The sequence below is a fragment of the Pocillopora verrucosa genome, chromosome 1, assembly GCF_036669915.1.
Source record: "Pocillopora verrucosa isolate sample1 chromosome 1, ASM3666991v2, whole genome shotgun sequence".
In the NCBI taxonomy this organism is placed as follows: Eukaryota; Metazoa; Cnidaria; class Anthozoa; order Scleractinia; family Pocilloporidae; genus Pocillopora; species Pocillopora verrucosa.
In genome coordinates this window covers 22575030-22597193 of record NC_089312.1, presented here as the reverse complement: position 1 = coordinate 22597193, position 22164 = coordinate 22575030, and the positions used below count along the sequence as shown (strand labels likewise).

General features: G+C 40.4%; 3 protein-coding genes across 3 annotated transcripts; 2 read left to right on the top strand and 1 right to left on the bottom strand.

Annotated features, from left to right (window-relative positions):
- On the top strand, positions 1-8410 carry LOC131770897 (uncharacterized). The gene is made up of 8 exons (XM_059086617.2): positions 1-1065; positions 1581-1800; positions 2419-2892; positions 3457-3693; positions 4793-4933; positions 5267-5501; positions 6134-6383; positions 6830-8410. Exons 1-8 carry the CDS (start codon positions 61-63, stop codon positions 7052-7054), a joined length of 2787 nt encoding a protein of 928 aa, XP_058942600.2. The 5' UTR covers positions 1-60; the 3' UTR covers positions 7055-8410.
- A 1309-nt stretch (positions 8411-9719) lies between these two features.
- Positions 9720-14681, top strand: LOC131770893 (N-acetylated-alpha-linked acidic dipeptidase 2-like). The gene is made up of 5 exons (XM_059086612.2): positions 9720-9955; positions 10486-10696; positions 11650-11847; positions 12700-12994; positions 13408-14681. The coding sequence occupies exons 1-5, from the start codon at positions 9720-9722 to the stop codon at positions 14679-14681; spliced, it is 2214 nt and encodes a 737-aa protein (XP_058942595.2).
- Positions 14682-17030: 2349 nt separating this feature from the next.
- Positions 17031-22149, bottom strand: LOC131778528 (N-acetylated-alpha-linked acidic dipeptidase 2). Its single transcript, XM_059094947.2, is given in 6 exon segments — positions 17031-18396; positions 18399-18959; positions 19496-19787; positions 20442-20639; positions 21140-21350; positions 21453-22149. Coding segments are annotated over 6 exon segments (2205 nt in total). The 5' UTR covers positions 21716-22149; the 3' UTR covers positions 17031-17716.
- Positions 22150-22164: the final 15 nt, after the last annotated feature.

Sequence of the window (22164 nt, the reverse complement as noted above, 5' to 3'; positions counted from 1 at the left end):
AAATGTATAAGTGTATTCGAGTGTGATACTGTACATTGCGATCAAACGTTCCTTTACAAAATGGTAAGCCCTTCTTATGGCCAACTAGTTGCCCCTCTTCGTGGAAGGCCAACGATATTCGGTAATGTATACGAAAAGAATGTTGTGTTTCTTCTCGACACATCTGGTTCCATGTACCATAGTCTCGACGTTGTCAAAGAACACTTGCTCGAAGTTCTGTTCGCGCGGGCGATTTCTGACAGAGATACCATGTTCAACATCATTGAATTTAACGAAGAGGTGAGCAAATGGGCGGACAGATTAGTGACATGTACTCCGAGGACTGTGAGTGTCGTTAGTGAATGGATCCACGAACTGAAATGCGGAACATCAACAAACACCATGGAAGCTTTGATCGAAGCTTATGAAGATGATGGAATGGATGCTATCTATTTAGTCACTGATGGCCTACCCGATCAGAGTCCTCCAGTTATAATAGAAAACGTCCGTCGCCTGTACAAAGGTCGGCCAATACACGCGATATATCTTACTGGAACACACTCTGATCCAGCGGCAAAGGAATTCCTTGAAGAGCTGGCTAAAATCACCAAGGGTTCCTTTCACTGCATAAGCCTCACTCTTTATGGTAGGATACAGAGAGTCACACCGATCTTCAATCAGAGGACTGAATTCATGAGGCATTATGATGGTGAATTCTTGTCCCCCAACCTCACTTCAGTGTTAGGTACCAACACTACCCCACACCGTCCTACCTCAGCACCCCCTGCATCAGGGTTTGTTCCCAGGATATATGATCCAGGAACTCCAGTCACTCTCCTCAAGGCACCTCATGGAAGTGTCCCTATCCCATATGTCTCTTGGAGTAAGTATGATCAGGACAGAGGGACATCACAAGTCCTGCAGTATGCTGATGCAGTGCTGGCATCACGAGGGCTGTCAAAAGACAGTGATAAATCTATTGGTAACACTAGTGTACCAGTAGCTGCCAGTGTAATGAAGGGAATGAAGGTATTGGCGAGGAAAGATTCAGATGGTCTTTTCTACATGGCATCTGTCAAAGAAAAGGTAAATGAAGGCCACCTTCAGGTTTAATTGTAGCCTGATAAAGATATTTTCTGTTATGGGAGTACATCCAACTTTGTAGTTGTGATATAAAGATGTATTGGTTACAAATCAAGGCATTAAGCCCTACTCCTTTTCTGTTTCCAAGGAAGAGGTCCTCAGCCCTCTAGCATTAATAATAAATTATGTGCTTCTGCAGTGAAGTTGACAATTCTATGTTGACGTATAAGAGCCAGGTAACAATTAAGTCAACCTTTGTGTATGGTATCTACCATACACAAAGCCTGATACGGAACATAAATTCAAATCAAGTGTTCAGATCTGAGTTATACATTGTAAGAGAGGATGAGATTGCTGTTGTTCTTAAGAGTGTTTCTCTCCATGCAGGGGTGCGAAAAATTTCATACAGAAAATAATATCAAAGTACTGATTACTCCAGATTAAGTTTTTCAATCTATAATCATGTAATTATAACTAATAGAATCACAAAATAAACGAAATTTTACTATTCAATTAAGGGGGAAAACAACACATTTGTAGTTGAGTTTGAGAAGTGTCCTGCCCTTCGCAAGTCACACCTTCAGGAGACAGCTCTGTATGACATGATAGCTTATAAAGATGCCATACGACACCATGTGTGTATTGGAGATAAAGTGTTAGCTCCATGGCAGGATGATGGACGATATGGACCAGGTACTGTTCTTGATGGAGTGGATCGAAGGGATCTTCAACCACAAGGTATTAAAAAGAACATCACATCCTTTTTGCCTCGTCATATTCCCAGTGACTGTAAATCTGAACAGGAAATGGGCCTAACTTTCAGTCAGTTTAATGGTTAAAGCATGAACTAATTTAATGAGGACTGAATGGTTATCAAACTTAAAGAAAGATGTTCTGATTTTGAACTACTACTTGCATTCATATTGCTCTATCTAGCTGTTGATAATAACGATTTAATAGATGATCATGAATGTTACTGCATATAAATAAGAAACAAATTTAGCTCTGATAACTCTGGCAAGCTGAAGTCAAACCCACCTTTTCCATGTACTCTCACACTCCTGCCTCTCTAAGAAGATGTCATAAGGAGCAGGTAAAATTCTTTTTTAAAAAGGTATCTCTAGGTTAAGTTCAAAATTATTTTTGTATTATTTACAAAGAACATCACGACAGACTTTAAGATTCTCCTTAGTGAGGGTGTCCCTTTCCAGATCATTTTCAAGTGTAGAGCATACTTTATGAAAACAAGAACGGCTCTTAATCGCAAGCATCCTTATGACTTTTGTTAGCTCTTTGCATGTCTTAAACCACTATTAATTGCCTCTTTCATTTTCCTCCTTTTTTTGTCTTGTCTAGGTTATGAAGGAGGTAACATTCTTGTAGCCTTTTACAATGGCCAAACAGTGCAGTTATCCCCAGGTGTGGCTGTACGAATACCACTAGCTGTGTTTGATCGTATCGTGACTGAGCTTCAGCTTCCAGAGTCCCAGCGGCGGAAAATACGACTTGCTGCTGACACCTCAACCCCACCGTACCAAGGAAGACCCCCACCAGTTCACACCACATGGCAGCGGCCATTCAGCCCCCCTCGGCACCAAAAACAGACCTGGTCTGAACATGATTCAAAAGACGCTCTCAGTGAGAAAATAAAATCACAGCTTGAGAGAAACAGGCATCTTTTGGAAAGGGTGAAGTTCGAGGAGGAGGGAAAGGATGACGGGAATCTGTCTGATGCAGATGCAGAAGAAGCTAATGTGGAAGATGACGATAGAGAAGATACTTTGAAAAATGCGGAAACATTTGATGTTTGTGTTGGAACTGAAGATATAGGTGAAAGTTCATTTGTTATGTTTACTGAAAGACATTGTTGTCGAGGCTTATATCAGTTACAACAACTGAAACTAGTCTTATTAAAAGAGGTAAACATTTTGATCCTCAAAATTGAAAATAGCGAAGAAAGATTAATTACACAGATAGAGCGCTCTGTAATCGAATGTTGTCGAGAAAAAAGCTAGAGCAATAGTCACAGCAACTAATCGATCGTTTTTTTTTTTAAATAAAAGCACGCGCTCTAGAGACTGCAGAGTGTTCACGTTCGTATTTTCCCTTCCGCTCTGGAAGTTGATATAGAGGGAAAAAAGAAAGTCTTTAAAGAAGTTAGGGCCAATCACGAGCAGGACAAAAGTAAACTTTTTATGGAACCAAAGAGAACTCACAGCACAAATACGCTCTACTACGAGGAATGGCTTAAGTTACCAGCTTTACTGATACTAAAAGCCTCCTGCGTGAAGCGTGCCGATTATTGCTTGACAAGCCCAAACTCTAACGGAGTGAGACTTTTGGCGTTATAATTTGATATGTTTTAACCCAATCATCAACTCTTTGATTCGACAGATTTTAAAAGATATGTAGATCCAGTAATACCTGTGGGAACTCCTCTAGCAAAAGCTGGTGGAAAGCCAGAGACTAAGAAACGCTGGCGTTGGTGGAGTTCTGGGGTACCTCCTCGACCCCCAAGATTCCGAGAGACAGCACTGGCAAAGCCCCCCGAGGTACGGGATGATAAAAATCAGCGTCCTATATACCAGGAGTACCAGACTGTAGCAGGTGTCCCCTTCCCTCCCGGCACAGGTAACGTTCAGTAGTGACTTTTTCAGGTTGAAGTCATGACGAGGATGTAATTGTGGTGGTTGCCCATAACTAATGCTACAAATCTACCAGCATGCTATCGCAAATGAGTCAATCTTATCGGCTACACCACTCGCCCTGTAGACAGTGTGATTATCCGCAAGTCTGAAGCCCATGCGATGAGTTCATGTAGATTTTTGCCAAATACATTCAATGCTTCGGTCTCGTTTTCTCTGCGCGTTGATAGATTCAGGCTTACCCTTCATTGACTACTACGCTATAAAAATCTCGAACTAACAATCTAACGCTGGAAAATATGTAGGCATAGTATGTGGAACTCATTGGTGATTCTGTCACTGTTTGAAGTTGTCCTTCAGTAGCATGTCGTTAAATGGACGATTCGAATGAGGCCTTGAGCTTCTCTATTTTTATTTATTCTGAGCTTTCGCAGATCTACGGCATCGTCAGAAATACAGAAGCTCAAGGCATCAATCGAATCGTCCATTTAGTCAATGGTGATTGTTTGTTACGAAAGGAGAGGCTTGTCCACGTTCTTATGTGGGCTCACTACGAGTCATAACTGACTGGCCACACAGAGAATTTAGTAATTAATCAAAACTTCCCGGCTAGTTCAGTCAATTCTTTACTTTGTATCCACTGTTCTCTTCGATTTTCCGCAACTAAAAGTTCGACGGCTCAGTTCTGATTGGAAATATAATCCCTTACAGTACCGGTCAAATATAAGTCGATAATCTCTCGATACTAGCTTCTCGAAAACTTCAGGATCAATTCGAGTTCCGGAACTTTCAATAGCGTTTGAGAAATTTTTAGATCCAATTTCGCGACTTTCGAGACGATAATACAAATTTTCGCGGGTTCAATTTTGCACATGACTCCTTTGTTTTCTTTACAGTGGTTATTTGCTGCTGGTGAGCATTTACGTTTACATCATTTTGCGTTAAAAGCATATAGCGTACCTACAACCTAGGAATCGCTTCGCGCATGCAGAAGCAACGTAGTGTATGGTAAATCGTTCATGCGCACCAACTAATTATGGTCATTGCAATTGATTATTAATTAGTTATTGCTATTTATTTTACAGATAAAAAATTCCAAGATGGAGAGTGGCATCCCCACCATCAGTGGAAAAACACCAGTAAGGCCCTGGTAAGATCCGGTCCACCACTGCTCAAGCATCACGAATACCAGACATCCAAAGGAGTGCCTTTCCCATCGGCAACAGGTAACTTGGGTTGAAAAGACAACATGGCCCATGATGAATGGTAGGGCATGCGTGAACGACGTGAACCTGCTATAACTTCAGAGGTTGCTTGACTGTTTGAGGAAAGCTTCCTTTTCGGTCGATTACTCTGAACCAAATAGTCAGTGGTTACACTTTTCTCAAGTTCCATTTTCATTTAAATAAAAACGCAGTTTTGTGTATGAAAGGAAGACCAAGCACGAGATTAAATATACGAATTTTTGAAAACAAGCGTCCTCAATTCTGATCACGTCTTCTCACGCCTCACGATCTGCACTTTGATCTGACTTTATCTTGTTATTTCTTATCTCCAAGACAACAAGTTCAACACCGGCTCCGATGAAAATTGGCGACCAGAAGACAATAGTTCCTCAGTTCAGCGGTCTTCTAATTGGGAGGATGGCTTGGGACATGGAGACATCGAGAAAAATAGAAAGGAGAGAAGAAGACTGGAGACCAAAAGAGACGCCAAGGAGAGATACCACGCACAAATAGCAAGAGAGTCCGTGGATAAACAACAGAAAGAAATGGCCAGACAAGAATATCACAGGTTAGAGTCTTCACTTATATGCCACTCCTCTATAAGTTTTTTGTTGTTTCAAGTGACTGATATAAGTGTTTGGTTTTTGTAGAGGTCTTTAGATGATGGGTAAATTGAAGAAATGCAGATGACAAACTTTGACAGACTAAATCCTAGTAATTACGATTTTTGGTCGTGTTTAAGATATTATTTGTATAATAATGATAATGATAAAAACTATAGCGGTCTATTTTTTCAAATTGCTTAATACGAAATTAAGAAAGCATTTCCATCGATTCAAATGCCACTTGAACAAAGTAAATTACTTCTACCGGGCGCATACAGCATTCAGTGCTAAAATATACGGGAATGAGCGGATTTCGATTCTGTGTCATGAATTTAAAATCAAATTAGAAATAATTGCCACTCAGAAAAAGGATGATATTACAATGACCCTCAGAAAAACCCTAGGTAAGAATGAGCAAACGGTAAAACGCGAGTGCACCAATTTCGGTCGCTCGTAGTTTTGTTTTCTGATTGTTTGAGTGGGTTGCGCGCAGTTTCCTATTACAGAGCGCTGTAAAGCAACACTGAATGATACTGAGAGGTAAATTGTCTTCAGTTTATAAAACAATTATTGAATTTCTCATATTCTACTGCAGAAAAAAGGTCGACGAACGAACTCGTCAAATTTCGGAGCAATCTGCAGAAAAAGCACGCCAAGAAAGCCAGAGAATGGAGCACAAGAAACAGTCAACTGAAAAGGTTTGCAAAAAGGAGCAAGAGAGACAAGAAAAAGCCGAGACATGGAAACACTCCAGGATAGAAGCCATGAAAGAACGCAGAACCCAACATGAAGAAATGGAGAACAGTTACGAAAGAGCAGCGCAAGAGCAAGAGTCGCAAAGACTGGTAAGTGTAGGAAATTATTAATTTGTGAGAAAAAATTCGTAGAGGTATATATTTCTCAAACTCGTTGCAAATATATTAGAGATAGAAAAGATTTCTTACCTAAGTCTCCTTATCGGTCCTTACTAAAAGCTACGGACCTCGAATTCGGCCGATTAGTATAGCCTACAGAGTAGGCGTAATTTTGGCGAACGAGTGCTCAGTATTTTCTTTGTAAAAATTTTAAGCTGCCATCTTTGATTTTTTACGACAGCGAAAATGAAACTTGTGAACGACAGTTAAGAGGAACGAGAGTGGAGAAGTTTGAGCAAAAGAAATTCTCGCCTTTGCCCGCCCCCTCCCCTCACCGACCACTTTAACTCTAGATCATACATGACAGGTCGAGTAATAGATCGCCAACTTGTAACATTAACTCACTTTAATAATACGTCTCCATCGTTTTTGTGCAGAGTGGACTGAAGGACAGAGAACAGAAGAGAGTAGAAGCGCATCACAATCGATTGGAGACTGAGAGGAGAATGGGAATAGACCGAGAAGACCAGCTGAAACATCGGGAGCTGGATCGACAAACGAGAATACAAAGGATAAAGGGGGAAGCTGAACGGAGAAAAGAGATGAGAATTCACGTGAAACAACAAAATGAACAGAGATACCGAGCCAGCATTCTCCCCTAATCACAGAGAGAAATTGCAGAAGGACTGGGTGTTAGTTGTCAACGAGAAGAAATCAAGCGATAGTCAACCACCGGAGAACGGTTCGGGTATCACAACTATTGAAAGTGCTTTGTTCGAAGCCTAACAATTGACCACGTCAGAGGACAATTCTAGGCACAGATTCCTCAGACAACTATGCGTATCTGATTGAACTTCTGTCAACTTCAAATAGAAACAAAAAAGATCTTACTTTCATTTACAAACGGCGAAAAAAGTTGTTCTTGCCGTTAGCGAGAAGATCTTGTTGATTATTCCGTCATGAAATATCGATTACGTATGTCAACAAGTTACCAGATTTTAGTGACGCGCTGACAAACTGGCAGTGAGATAGACTTTTAGCGGCACAGTTTTCGCCCAACAATGAGGAAAGCCATCTTAAGCAATGGACTTTAACTCGGCAATTAAGTATGTTTGTCTTGTAGCATTTGCTATTGAAACATTTGCGTCCCTACAAGATAATTGCAGTGATCTTTGGTCTTTTTCAAGGAATTAGACCTAAACAGTTAATTGATCAATAGTGTTATCGCTTATACCCATTTAAATCAAAAAGAAATTCTAAAAAGTGAATCATTTATCTTATAATTTCGTGTATTGAAGAGCTGGCATTCTTAAGCTTGTGTTAGCTCAAGTGTTGAGGCAAGAAAATCTTTCTTCCCTTTTTTCAAGTTGCAACGATATATTGCGCTGCACAGCTGAATGCATCAGTGCAGATAACCTCTCTGAAGCGGTCAATGAAGGGAACAAAAAAAAGTCTATTTTAGAACGTTTTCCTTTTTTATTGTGGTCACTACAATCACTTTAAGACTCTAAGGACAGTTTCTGCGTGTCTATTTAAGGTACATGTTTCTAAATTTGCTAACATACGGTACAGAAATTGTCTTAGAGAATAAGGAAAGGAAATGCAAAGCAATACTGCGCCTACATTGAACGAAAAGAGTTCATTTCTGAAAAAAGAAGCGTTAGAGAAGTAAATAGTAATTTAAGTAAGAAACTAAAATAGAGACGGCTGCTATTAGTCTTAAAAGGAAGATCATAGTGTTTTCAACACAAAAAAAGAAATCTTCGGATATCTTACGCCAACGACTGAGGAAAAGTAGAAAAATGGAATCGTGAGACGAAATGTTCATTCGAGAACAGATTAAAATTACAAATACCAATTGCGTCTCAAACGAGAATTTGCGATGTATGTCCGGATCGATGTCGGTTCGTCCCCAGTATCAAGGGCAGCGTTGTTACACATGGTATATTTTGCGCTTATTGACTGCCGTTAGTGAAAACATTACTGGTGAGGCGAAATATATGTTATTTTGAACTCGATTGCCATGTCAAATGTCACTTTATTCGCTTGTGGAGGTATTCATCAGGGTCAAAAATGTTTTAGTGAGGTTTCAAGAGGAAGGCGATGCTTTGATGAGTTGATGAGTTCATCGGCCTCAAGCAAGCAGTAGTTTACAGTTCAAAAACAATAGATAATATCTTACTTAAAAGAAAAAAGTTTTACTGAAGTGTACTTGCAAATGGTGATATTCCCGATGCAGTGTCGCTTTCAGTTTGTGACCTGCTATTCGCTTCTGCCGGTCGTGGAGTTCGAATAATATTAACCCTGTGTCGGAAAGCTCCCTCAATACCGATGCTGCATCATACTCAAGTTAATTCACGAACTCTTGTCAATCTCCCGCTACAGCATGTCAGCTCAGAAAAACCCACTCACTGCAGTTAATGATTGCAATTCACTTTGGGCAGTGAAGCCGAGAGGCACCAGTTGAAGTCAACGTTATACATCGTAACTACTATCAAGGCGTGATCGGATTGTTCTGCTATTTTTGTGATCCTTTGCACTTTCTGGTATTAAATAAAACTTCAACGTGGGATTTGTTCTTGAGGGATATTGGACATTATAACCCACCCATTCATTTTCGCGCAAATAAATTGGCTACTTTACATTACGAGGTGTAAAATCATTGGACACTCACTGTCACGCATTAAGTCCTTTCTACGTCCAGCGGTTATTTCCATCGGAAAGAAACAAAGCCAGCTAAAGAATGCCAGCGCAAGAGTCTCATCTTTTAATCGCCATTATTTAGTACAGAGGAAAAACGCACTCGTTTTGTAAAGTCCAGTAATGGTGACATGAAAAAGCTGGTCGTAAATATGCATGCACCATTAGACCAACACGGAGTGGTTTACGCGCGAGCTGAAAATTAATGGAAGGGTTCTTAAATAAATAAACCCCTTTCAGGCTTGCTGGTATGTCCGCTGATAATGTCCATGGTGGACCGGGATTGTCCTCTAAGTGTCAAGTCTTCTCTTGAGGCTTTGCCTCTCGGTCAAATTTGACAAACAATCCCTTTCATGTTTGTATTTTAATCTATAACTTCGACTTCTTTTGCATGAGAACATATACGCTAAGGAATAAAAATGTATACAATGATGTCAACAAGATTCCTGTTGTCTAATACAACAATGACGGAGACAGTGGAGCTGTTTCACTGTATTCAGCTTCCTGAATCTAAATAGAAAGGTGTGAAAATTACGGGTTTTACTGTACTAAGTACGAGGAAATATTTCATTTTTGCGGGTTCTACTGTACAACTGTTCAGTTGACAAGAGATGAAAGACGAAGATCATGGGAAGAAATACATCCCAAAATACTATCTTCAAACACCCGTTACTGAAGCTTTCTTTTGTCATAGTGGCGATTCTTCTTTCCTTCCTTGGTGGATATTTCATAAACTCAACTTCTTTATCAAAATCCTTGGAAACGGAAATAAAAATCAATTCAAATGAGCAGCGGAGTGCCTACGACGTTCAAAAAGAACTTTTACGTTCATTTAAGGCGGAAAATCTCGAAAAAAATTCAAGGTGAGTAACTCAAGATTACTCTTTTAGCCCCACGAAGCTAGCGTTTCTACCAAGCCGGGTTTTAACCAGGACCTGGCGTTTACCAACGTAACGCAACTTTCTGTCATATGTTAAGCTTATTTTGTTTAGTACACATCCTCTTATGACTGCGGGTAATTAGTCGAGGCAGCAAGATTTTTCATTCCGTTCAGCTGCAACAAACTGTCGTTGGGTCTTCTCCAGAATTGTTATTTCTCCATTAAACATTTTCATGGATAAAATCATCAAATTAAAGCAGCAGTAGGTCACAGCAATACTATTTAATAGAAAGTGGTAATTTGACCGAAATTAAAAGTAGGGAACCCAATCAAACTCCGTAGGCGTTGATTAATCGCCCTCGACGTTTACAACTAAATTTTGCCCTTGTTTCTACATGAGGCCGCTGTTTAACTGTGGTCCAGCCTTTAATCGAGAAGACACGGTTTACTAAATTGAAAAAGGACTGCTTTTGAATTAAGCAGGACCATAACATTGTTCTATTTTGTATACAGGTATTTTTCCAGCGAGCCACATTTTGCTGGTTCAAAACGCAACAACGATTTAGCGCGCTACATAGCTGAGAAATGGCAGAAGTATGGCTTTGATGACGTTAAAATGCCAAAGTATAATGTGCTCATGAATTCCCCACGAAAAGTCTGGGAGAGCAAAGTGGAAATTCATCGTAATGATCGTGTAATCTTTAAATCGAAGTCCGTAGAAAAGGTTTGACAAGCTTCTTTTTATTTGTACCATGCACCCTTAACCCATCAGCCATAACATCAGTATGCATATTTTCGACACTGTTCTTCGTACATTTTCTGCGGTACTGGCAAGAAGAATCCGAGCTTCTTCTAAATTGTCATATCTTTCATATCTTTTATTCTCATGATCTTAATATTTGATGCAGGAATAACACTGTGAGAAGAAATGAGTTGCTGGTTATTCTTATGGGTTAACGTGTTAATAACTAATTAGAATTATTTCACGCGTGAGTAATGCAACGTCAATAGTAACTGGTAGCTTTTCGTTTATGATGGGAGCAACCAGAGAGAGAAAGGTGCAGAGACCTACCGTTATTTTTTTCTCCCCTTTAAATAAATAATAACTCTCTTCTTGTGGAATAAATACATTAGGATCCGATCATTTTCGCCCTGTCAGGAAAAGACGGGAAAAATTAGTGGAGTTGTTGGGCGGCTCAGAAAGTCGGCAGTAAATGACAAGGTTAGACGGAGGAAAGGAAACCACTTTTGTTTCGAATTAATGCGAATTTATCAGCAAAGTGGACTTCGAAACCAATCTTCACAAAAATTTACTCTAGATTAAAACGCGCGTGACGATCGAAAATCCCTCCTAGGTGAAATGAGATGCGTATAACAAGTGTCTAACCTAGGTAACCCGAGAGCCCCCGCCCCTAATGTCAACATACCTTAAGAGTTCAGGTCACCAGAAACTAGTTCTCGAGTCGTCCATTCTTATTCTTAACGACTAAGTTGAGTGGATGAAAGGAAATTGGCCAAAGGAAAAGGCTCATCTCCAGTTTTAGGGCAACTGTTTTTTGGCCGCTTGTCCACTTTAACTTTTCGTTATCGCTTGACAGACTAATTTAAACAAAATCGTTACTTTCAACACCTATCGCCCATTAATAACATTCCAAACGCTCAATATTTTACCAACAGATTTTACGTGAAGATGAAAAGAAAGGTAAAGATACCCCAATTTTCCTGGCTCAGTCCCCTAACGGGGTGGTAGAAGGAGAAGTTGTGTACGCTGACTATGGCAATAAAGAGAGTTTCTTACATTTGCAAGCCGTGGGCGTGTCCGTGAAAAATAGAATTGTCCTTATGCGAATTGGCAAGATGTATAGAGGAAACAAGGTATGTATTTTGTAACTGACTTAAGAGACCATTCGTCATTAATGGTCTGGGGGGGGGGGGGTGGAGAGTCTAGAAAATTGACTACCAGTTAGGTGCCTATGAAAGGGGGAACAGAGTCACATTACAGAGCTTTAGGGGTATTGGGTTAATTTTATCATGGAACAACCAAAATCCTCCGAAACTGTCCCAGGAGAGCCTGTGAAACTTTCCATAACGTCTTTCGCCCACGCTATATATCTAGACTAGAATGTATCCTCTTCAGGGTTAGATCAGTTATCATGTAGTAATAGAGTTGTTGGAATCTCTGCTGATGCGCATCTCGTCATAGAAAACCTTTTACATTCAACCACTGATAGAGGAGCACCACTGTTACACAAACACATGCTCTCTTTCCCAAGAATCTTAGTTTTCGAAATAATTTGACTACTGAGTGCAATCAGCTCCTTAATTTACTTCCTGACCACTCTGCCAGTTCGTGTTCCTAACGCCGCACGGTTTTCATCCTGTAGCGACTGAGTATCAGTTAAGCTTTGGAGACCAAGGGTTATTATCGCCAAGAAAATGTAAAGGAGGACTATAAAATATTGACTCCCAGTTAGCTGCCAATGGAGGGTTAGTGGGGTCAGAAGAATGTTACATATTATACAAAGCCTTATGAGAGGATAATTTATTGTGACACAACCAAAATCTTCCAACCTCCCCCCCCCACAGCAATAAATAATGACCCCTTCCCCCCCTCCCTTTTTCCCTTTCATCAATATAGTTACACTGCAGGCTCTCGATCGAGTCTTGCACTTAACAACAAAGGATCTTACTTTGAATTAATCCAAAGACTAAAATCATTTTCTAAAGGTTCTCAATGCTGCTTCACATGGTGCATCTGCGGCCATCATCTATAACGATCCTGCAGAGTATGCACCGGAGGGAACCGGCAACAACACTTTCCCTCACTCTTGGTGGCTTCCTGACTCTGGGGCCCAGCGTGGAGCAGCAAGAAACGCAACGGGGCTTGGTGACCCACTCACCCCAGGTTTTCCCTCTGTGGATGGTATTTACCGAGAGGTACTTAATAACAATGGTTCTTCGCCAATCCCTGCCATTGTGCTATCCTACGGGGATGCGCAGGAGATACTGCGTCGCATGAAAGGTTAGTACGCTTCAAGCACAGGAAGAGGAAGGTGTTACTAAGGGCCTGAGGCCCTACCAGGTTTTTTCAAAGAAGGGAAAGAAAAAACTGAAATTTCCTACCCTGTGTAGCAAGAAAACCTTTCTGGCTAAACTGTTACGATAATTCATTAAATCGAAAGTCCGTCTGTGCGTTTTTATGGAGAGTAACTGCATCTGGAAATTTTTAGAAAATTTATTAGTTCGATCAATTGACGAAGTTTTGTCTTGCATGCTTTGTGTTGCCTTGCTAATTTTCTCTTTTGATTTAGTACCACGCACATCCGTTGTCTTTTCAAATGTTTGAAGAGTAGGTAACGCCTAAAAAGAAAGTGATCTTTCCCAAAACTTTATATGTCTACAGGGTATAAAGGAAGTTTCTATTTAATTTGATAGGTCTTAAAGCACCAAAGAGTTGGCAAGGAGGTTTGCAGTTAACTTACTATATCGGACCTGGATTTAAAGACAAAAGCCTCACTTTGCGTGTGGATGTCAACAGCAGCTTGGAATTCAAAACCATTTACAATGTGATCGGCCAGATTAGGGGCGCAGAAGAACCCGACCGTTATGTACTCCTGGGAAATCATCGAGACGCCTGGGTATTTGGTGCTGCCGATCCTGTTAGTGGTACGGCTGTGTTGATGGAACTATCACGTGGTTTAGGAGAGTTGATTAAAAAAGGATGGAGGCCACGCCGGACAATAATGCTGTGCAGCTGGGATGCAGAAGAAATTGGTGCTGTTGGATCAACGGAATGGGTCGAGGAAAATACTCAAATTCTTCAAAATCGCGCTGTTGCTTACCTTAACATAGACCAGGCTGTTAATGGTAATTTCAGTCTTAATGTCGATGCCAGTCCTTTACTCAAACATTTGGCATTACAGTTGACGCAGGAAATTTGTGATCCAACAGTTCCAGATACTTGCAAAAGTATGTACGAAGTCATGTTGGAGAGAGATTTAACTAAACATGTTAATGGCCGCGCAGTGTGTAACGATTTGTCATTTGGTAGTGATTATGGAGCGTTTTACCACTTCCTTGGGATTCCCTGCGCAGATTGGTCTTATATCTTTGGAGGACGATACAACATCAGGAGAGCGTATCCCGTTTATCACTCCGTGCACGACACGTTTTACTGGATGAAAACTTTTGTTGATCCTGAATTTCAAACTCATCTGGCCGTGACAAAATTTGCAGGGGCATTTCTTCTCAAACTTTCCGACTCTGAACTGTTACCTCTCAACACAACCAGTTACGGAGAATTCTTAAAATCAAAAGCAGTTTCCTTGGAAAAGAATGCTACTCTAAGGGCGCATAACATCAGCACGGTTTCTTTTTCTCGCGCAGTGAGGAGATTTGCAAAAGTTTCGCGTCAGTTTGAAAGAGGCAAGTTAAATGAGAAACCAGAGAACTACCGCATCCTGAACGATCAAATGATGCAAGTGGAAAAAGCTTTTATACAAACTGTAGAAGAAAACGACTGGAAACTTTCCAGACATGTAATACATGGCCTCAACATCGATGATCTGTACGATAACTTGTATTTTCCGCGTGTACATTATGCCATGATCAAGGCGGAAAAAACAGGAGATTGGAAATTGGTGGAAAAAGAGATATCTTTGCTGACATATGCCATTACTTCTGCTGCAAATGTTCTGAAACCCATATAAAGACGAAGATATTTTTGAACTTTTATTTGAAAAATTGGTTTCCTTCGTTATATTTTAATACCCTGAATATGACAGTTTCCAGCTTGAGAAAACACAATCTTTATTAGTCCTATGGCCAAAATGTAACATGTGTGTGCTAGCCTGTTGATTAAGGCTTCAAACTAGAGCGGTCCAGGATCGAGTCAAGATCAAAGCCCGGAAAGAAACTTTACTCTTACTACGCAACCAATACCCGGGAGAAAAAAATTCATAGCACAAACGAACTGTAAGGGAGGCCCTGACAAAAAGCTAGAGGTTAGGCTCCGTCGCACTATGATTCCGAAATCGGGATGAACTCTCAAGCTGTGCAAACCAGGCTGTTTCACAATCTACAGGTGCTTTGTTTGTTTGCCGACGTTTGTTTGTTTGGATTTACTCCTGGTTTTTAGTTTTTCTCCTGTACCTAGTTAAGTATTCCATTTTGGCCATGAAGGCAACTTCATGATGGAGAAAGCATGGTTGCCCGTTCGAGTGGGACAGTTCTTCTACCGTTAGATAAAATAATCAAGTTGAAGTCCCAATGCATTAATGCTCAGTGGGGGTAAGTTGTTAAAGAAGAGCTCAATTAAGTATTCATAGTCCATGAACTAGAAATGAATGACCTCGGTAATGATACTAAAAGAGAAGAGAGCCGAGGAAACGCCTAATTCGTTAGCTTCTAGCGATCGAAAAGAAGCCTGAACCTTATTTACTTGTGTCAACTCTACACAAGATCCTTGTAACTGAGACACTCATATCAACAGCTAGTGTAGCTCGGCCAGCTAGCTCCCAGCTATTTATTTATTTACGATATTTTGACAGACTGGCTCAGTTCAGCTTTAAAGCTACTTTAAATTGGGGCCTGCATGTATAAAAAATAACAAGGCCAGACCACAACACTAGGAGCTACGTGCCTGCTCTTTGCGGGAAGCGAAGTTGTACAGAGGAGACACTAAGGTTGAGGTTGTACAGAGGAGACACTAAGGACCGGTTATTAAAACAAAGTTTAGCCGTTGTTTAACGAAATCGCGTCTTAAACAATCATCAATTTAGCTTGACCTTTTATCTGCACATTTGTTCTTGTGAACAGTGTTAAGATGGCCGAAAGCTAAAAGTCGAAGGACTTTTATTTAATCAAATTATAGCCTGCAGTGAATGTTTCGTTTATCAAATAGGCGTTGTTGTTGACAGATTTACTTAATGACAAGAATCGTGATTGACATTAATTCTTTAGATTGATTTAAAAGCGTTAGATTATTATGTTTCAAGTCAGTTTTTCACCGGAATCGAAGTTAGAGAGAAGTTATTTTGTTATCATTTTTTCTGTCTCCAAATCCGCTTACCTGGAGAATCTGCTAACCTGTAAAGTGAGATTCTATTTTAGATCGAATGATTATTAAAGCTTGGCTTGATATTATACGGTTTGTGGTGGTCATTTGAGCTAACCAGTTCTGAGTAAGGAAACAGTGTAGCCATCTTATATTAGGGCAAGTTAACGTTTAAGAAACGTACGTTTATTCAACCAGCCATGATTGATTTGAAGTTACAGTCGACAGTGAGGAAAATGTCGGGGAAAGGTAAAAAGGCGGAGTTATATTCACTCCCTCACCCCCTCCCCTCTACTTACTTTTTACTGTCGCTCACCCCCTTAACACTCTTTCACTCCCCAGCCTTCCGCTGCCATGAAAACCAAAGATAGCTCCATGATTTTGGCTAAGAAAATACTGAGCACTCGCTCGCCAAAATTACGCCTTCTCTGCAGGCTAAACAGATTTATCCTCTCATAGAGAAAGCCTGAGGCCCACTAATTAAGTAAAAACCGTGGTTTGGGTTAGACCTTGTGTAATAAACTGGCCCCGAGGTTCGGTTATTGAAACGAGGTCTAATTAGGGCCGCGGCTTTTAATTTGACGATCAAAACTTCGAATGTTCATCATTTGTGGGTTTTTTCCAAGAAATTTGATTTTCTTTTGGAGCTTTATATAAATCTCTTTGACGGTTTCGCAAAATCTTAACGATTGGGTGAATTTTTCTGCTTGTCTCAATATTGATTAGCGTGCGGTTTGGATGAATAATAGTTAAAATTTTATTTAATAAAAGGCCTAAGAGTCTATAAACTTCATGGTTTTTTAAACAGAATGTATACCGAGTGCTTTATTGATTGGCTTAATAATTTCTTTATGTCAGACTATTGTAGTGGACGGAAGTGTTCTCGAATGTATATATGTAAAATAAATCAAGAATAACTGTAAGCAGTCTCTAAAATATAGTTTTTTAAGTGAATTTACGCCAGCCAAAACATTTTTAATGCTATAAGACTGTGCATGTCTACAGTAAACGCGAACACAACATTTTCTCACAATTTCGCCTAATATTACCTTAATTGCATTCAAAGTAGAAGAACGCTTACAATTCGTGTCTAATTTCAGTCCCGTGGACATCGATCCGAAGTCAGACTCTTTCAGCTTTTCGACGCCATCTTGGACTGACTGATACACCTGGTCTTAATCTCACGCGAGAATACATTCTCCTCGATTTCATGCAGGAGTAGATAAGTTAGGCAGCCTTTGGAAGATATGTAGAAAAATTGCACCCAAATCGGAACTGTGAGCCGCACCACAATTTGATGTTTGCAGATTTAATTATGCCCTGGATTTTAATACGCTAAGAAAAAAAATACTCATTCCTAGGCCACATCGAACACACTGAACTAATCCATGATTATTACTGAGTCTCGCGAATTCATTCTACGACAAGGGTACATTCTACAAGATATTCTTTATGTCAAATATTAACTTCTTTATTGACTAGCTTCTTCAGTTCCAATGAATTTAAACTGGCTTTTTTCACAATTGCTTTGTGACAAATCTCAAATGAGCATCGGTCGGCGAAAATGCCGAAAAAGAACGTAGCAAATTTCTAACTAGCATAAACAAAACGGCTAGAAAAAAATTCAAATTTATCCACGGTAGTTCTTCACATGACAAATTTAATACTATTTTACAGCTTTCTTGTTTATCATATCGGTTTCAAAACCCTCGAGGCTGAGTTTATGGCAAATGTCAAAAGTGATATTTCTTTCTCCACCGATTTCCAGTCTCCCGTCTTTTCGGCCTTCATCGTGGCATAATGTACGCGTGGGAAATAGATACCGCCGTAAAGATTGGCAAGCTTTGGACCGTATATAACATGTCGTAATTGTTTATGATCATTCACTTCCACAGTTTGAATAAACGCTTTCTCTAGTTGTATCATTTGATCGTTTAACGTGCGGTAGCTCTCTGGTTTATGTTTTGACTTACTGCTTTCAAACTGACGCGCAACTTTTGCGAAGTTCTTTACCGCGCGAGAGAAGGCAGCCGTGCTGATGCTGTGTGTTTTGAGATGTTTGCTCTTTTCTAGAATAGTGGATTTTTTCTGTAACAGTTCTGCATAGGTTGTAGTGTTGAAAGGCAAGAGCTCCACGTCTGCTAATTCAAGAAGAAAAATCCCTGCATATTTTGTTACGGCTAGGTGAGTCTTAAACTCGGGATCGACAAAGGTTTTTATCCAGTAATATGAATCGTGAATGGAATGATAAACTGGATACGATCGCCTTATTCCATACAACCCCCCGAAAATGTAAGACCAATCCGCACAAGAGACTCCGATGAAATGATAAAACGACACGTAATCACTTCCGAACGACAAATTATCGCAGAATTATCTAACATGACATCGTACATGCTTCTGCAAGTGTCCGAAACTGTTGGATCACATACTTCTTTGGTCAACGATACAGCCACGTCTTGGAGTAGAGGATTTGCATCAACGTTGATACTGAAATTGCCATTGACAGCCACGTCCATGTTGAGGTAACCAACAGCGCGATCTTGAAGAGTTCGAGCATTTTCTTCAACCCATTCGGCTGATCCAACCACAAACACCTCCTCCGCGTCCCAGCTGCAGAGCATTATGGTCCGGCGAGGTCGCCATCCCGTTTTAAGAAGCTCTCCCAAACCACGAGACAACTCCATCATTGCAGCCGTACCGCTAACTGCATCAGCAGCACCAAACACCCAAGCGTCCCGATGGTTCCCTATGAGTACATAACGGTCGGGTTCTACGGCGCCTCTGATCTGGCCAATGACGTTGGTAATGGTTTTATTCTCCATGTTGTTCCTAATATCCAAGCATAATGAAAGATCTTCGTCTTTAAAACCCGGCCCGACGTGATAAGTGAGTTGCAAGCCTCCTTGCCAGCTCTTCGGGGCTTCAGGACCTGTCGAGTAAAGTTGTAAGAACATGATAGACATTGTATTGGCTTCTGAAAATACGGATATAGTCCACGTGGAGAGAGGTAAATAAGTGGAGTCCTATTACAAAATTAACTCCTTCGAACACTGTTCCACTATCTCTTTCTCGAATGTCTTAATCCGAACTGCCAAAGGCGCTGACAAGCAGACAGCACTTCTAAAAAAAAGACCTTATCAATTTAAGAAAAAATTGAGAGGATAGGCCGAAAGCAAGTCAGTTCCGAATGTCATAAAAATAGCTTGAAGTTTCAAAAACATTTCTGAATTTTGGATAAAGTTCAAAAGTGAAGGGGCCTAGCGTAAAAAAAATTAAACCCCGGAAGGAAGAACCGAAAGCCTGAGTGAAGGTGCACCTAATTTAGATTCTGCGTCACTGCAAGTGAAACACAAGAGAAATCAGTATTGGTCAATTGAATGAGTCGCTCTTTACCTGCAGCGACTCACAGAATAATTAACTAAAAAAACGACAACAACAACATCTCGGCGTCACTAAGCTTCTAACCTTTCATTCGCTTTAATATTTCTTTGGCGTCGCCATAAGATAGAGCAAAGGCAGGAATTGGTGGTAAGCCACTTTCGTTCAATGGCTGTCGGTATATACCATCCACAGAAGGAAAGCCCGGGGTAAGGGGGTCACCAGGCCCCGTTTCACTTATCGCTGACCCACGCTGTGTGCCGGAGTCTGGAAGCCACCAGGATTTGGGAAAAGTGTTTCCGTCTCCCTCTGGTGCAAACTCCGCAGGGTCAGTGTATATGAGGGCCCCAGAGGCGCCGTGTGAATGAGCATTGAAGACCTTAAGGAAACAATGAAGTTTGAGTGACTATCATAATCAAGTGCGACTAATTGCAAGGCGTTGTGCCCTTGGGACGTGCGGGAAAAAAAATTGCGAGCTCCGCTTCTAGGCTTGGCTAAATCTATATATTAATCCATCCATAGTTTACCTAGTAATCAAAGATGGAAGAGTACATACGCATTCTTTTGACAGGAATTGCTTGAAAGTCAGTTTCAAAAGATTTCAAAGGTAGAGAAAGCCATAGTTCCTTAAAATGTTTTATAATAGCAAACTGTAAAAATTTGCAAAGGGAATGGAACGGATGTTGTTTTCTTCTCTTTCGACTTTCAGCGCACTTACATTGGCACCAGAAGTTTTCTTTGCTCGCAAGAGTATGAAAAGACCACACCTGACTCTGAACTCAGCAAGCCGACAAACTTTTATAAGCAGTTTCTGCAGATTAGCCAATGGGAAACAACCTAACCCTGATCCCTTACCCCTACGACCTATTAGCGCGCGCAGTCATAACCACGATTCAAAGAACCGACGAAAAAAGAAATAAATTGCGTGCAACAGCTATTGCAGTGTTAAAGACAACAATTCAACGAAGCTCTCAAATCATAACTCAGTAACATCTGCGCTAAGGTTGTTAAGTTCTAAATACAAATAGCATACCTTGTTTCCTCTAAATACTCGTCCCTGTCGCGCTATAACAATCTTATTTTTCAAAGACACTCCCATAGCTGTCAGTTTCTCAAAATCGTCTTCAGTGCCAAAGTTGGCGTAGACAACTTCACCTTCCACTACCCCACTGGGAGAATAACCAAGAAAAATTGGGATATCTTTACTTTTCTTTTCATCTTCACGTAAAACCTGTTAAGATAAACAAGAAATGTGAAATGTAGCAGCTGTGAAAGGATCTTTTTGTTGGAGGTGAAGTTTAAAGACAGCTTGGCCGTTAGATGACAATGCACTTCTTTGTTAAAGGGGGTAAGTTTCCGAAGAGACTGTGGTGTTGCGTCGGTGGGAGAGTATAACATGGTAATATGGTATTATCAACTGAGTTGATAACGTTAGTTGGCCACCGTTGAGAGTTTAAAAGCTGACGTTTCGAGCGTTACCCCTTCGTCAGGGCGACTTCACTAACACCTAAAAAATTTTGAATCTTTGTATAATTTTAGTTTTTGGTGGTCTGCCTCGAAGCGTAAAACTAAAAAAAAGACTCAAGAATCTAAATGCGAAACTGATACACTCAGATTTTGTAGTATCACAGATGCCTCGTTAATTTACATTTTACAGGGTTTGCAAAAGGATAAAAATCAAAGCCAGAGTAGTCAAAATAACAAGACAGTTAACAAGCAAACCGTTATCACCTTTTCATGAGACTGTGATTTAAAGATCACACGACCATTACGATGAATTTCCACATGGCTCTTCCGATCTTTTTTAGGTGAACTCATGAGCACATCATACTTTGGCATTGTAACTTCATCAAAGCCATACTCTCGCCATTTAGTAGCAATGTGGTGCGCTAAGTCGTTGTTGCGTTTTGAACCAGCGAGATGTGGCTCCTTGGAGAAATACCTGTGAAGAACAAACAAAAGCAGTCGGTCGGTTTTCGATAATGGGAGTTGATCTCTTGCCAGAAAATCGCAATTTCTGAAAAGGATTACTTGGTTTCCTCACCTTAACGTTTCTTCTAAATTTTCTGCCTTGAACGAATCCAAGAGTTGCTCTCGATAAGGACGCAAGTGACGCGAATTTCTCCGTTCAATCGGATTTGTTTTCGTTCCAATCTCTAGATGGTTGGTCGAATAACTCGAATTCAGGAAGTAGCCAACACAGAAAGAGATAATACATACCAGAGCAACAGAAAAACATTTGAAGAAAATATTTGGCAAAAATATTTGGGACCTTTTTTCCGTTGTAGTATTAGTAGCTCGTGTCATTTCAGCGATGTGTGGTTGAAAACGCTCTTAATGGTACCTGTTTGAGGGCGTTTAACCATTTGAAAAGACCTGTAATGTCTCATTTGTCTTCAAAATGTAAGTTCTCCTCTTTCGTAACGTTTGCAATGGGGCAATAAATATGTAAGTGCAATTGGTGACTGGTTCACAATTCAGCTGTAAAGAGTGTGGAAAAAAAGTGAAGCAGTCGAGCGTAACACTGTAAAGGCCAAGTTATTTGTATTCAATGAAAAAAATCAACGTTCTACGCCCTTCCGTATCAAAAGCTTAACAAGTCTTATTTCGAGTTTGCGAGAACTCAAAGTTTTGGTCCAAGCTGTTTCGTTCACATTTCAATAAAATCGCAAAATTCACGATGTTATTTTTCAGATGGGGGCCACATTGAGAAACCATGTAAACGGGGCCGGGTCTACAAATATCGCCTGAGGTTG

What these genes read in the sequence shown, in the direction of transcription:
- LOC131770893 (XM_059086612.2), top strand. Translation starts at nt 9,720, where the DNA reads ATGGGAAGAAATACATCCCAAAATACTATCTTCAAACACCCGTTACTG. An exon ending in AATCGAAGTCCGTAGAAAAG is followed by an intron (nt 10,697 to 11,649) that starts GTTTGACAAGCT and finishes TTTTACCAACAG; the next exon opens with ATTTTACGTGAAGATGAAAA. An exon ending in GATACTGCGTCGCATGAAAG is followed by an intron (nt 12,995 to 13,407) that starts GTTAGTACGCTT and finishes TTAATTTGATAG; the next exon opens with GTCTTAAAGCACCAAAGAGT.
- LOC131770897 (XM_059086617.2), top strand. Translation starts at nt 61, where the DNA reads ATGGTAAGCCCTTCTTATGGCCAACTAGTTGCCCCTCTTCGTGGAAGG. An exon ending in AAGGGATCTTCAACCACAAG is followed by an intron (nt 1,801 to 2,418) that starts GTATTAAAAAGA and finishes TGTCTTGTCTAG; the next exon opens with GTTATGAAGGAGGTAACATT. An exon ending in CCCCTTCCCTCCCGGCACAG is followed by an intron (nt 3,694 to 4,792) that starts GTAACGTTCAGT and finishes TTTATTTTACAG; the next exon opens with ATAAAAAATTCCAAGATGGA.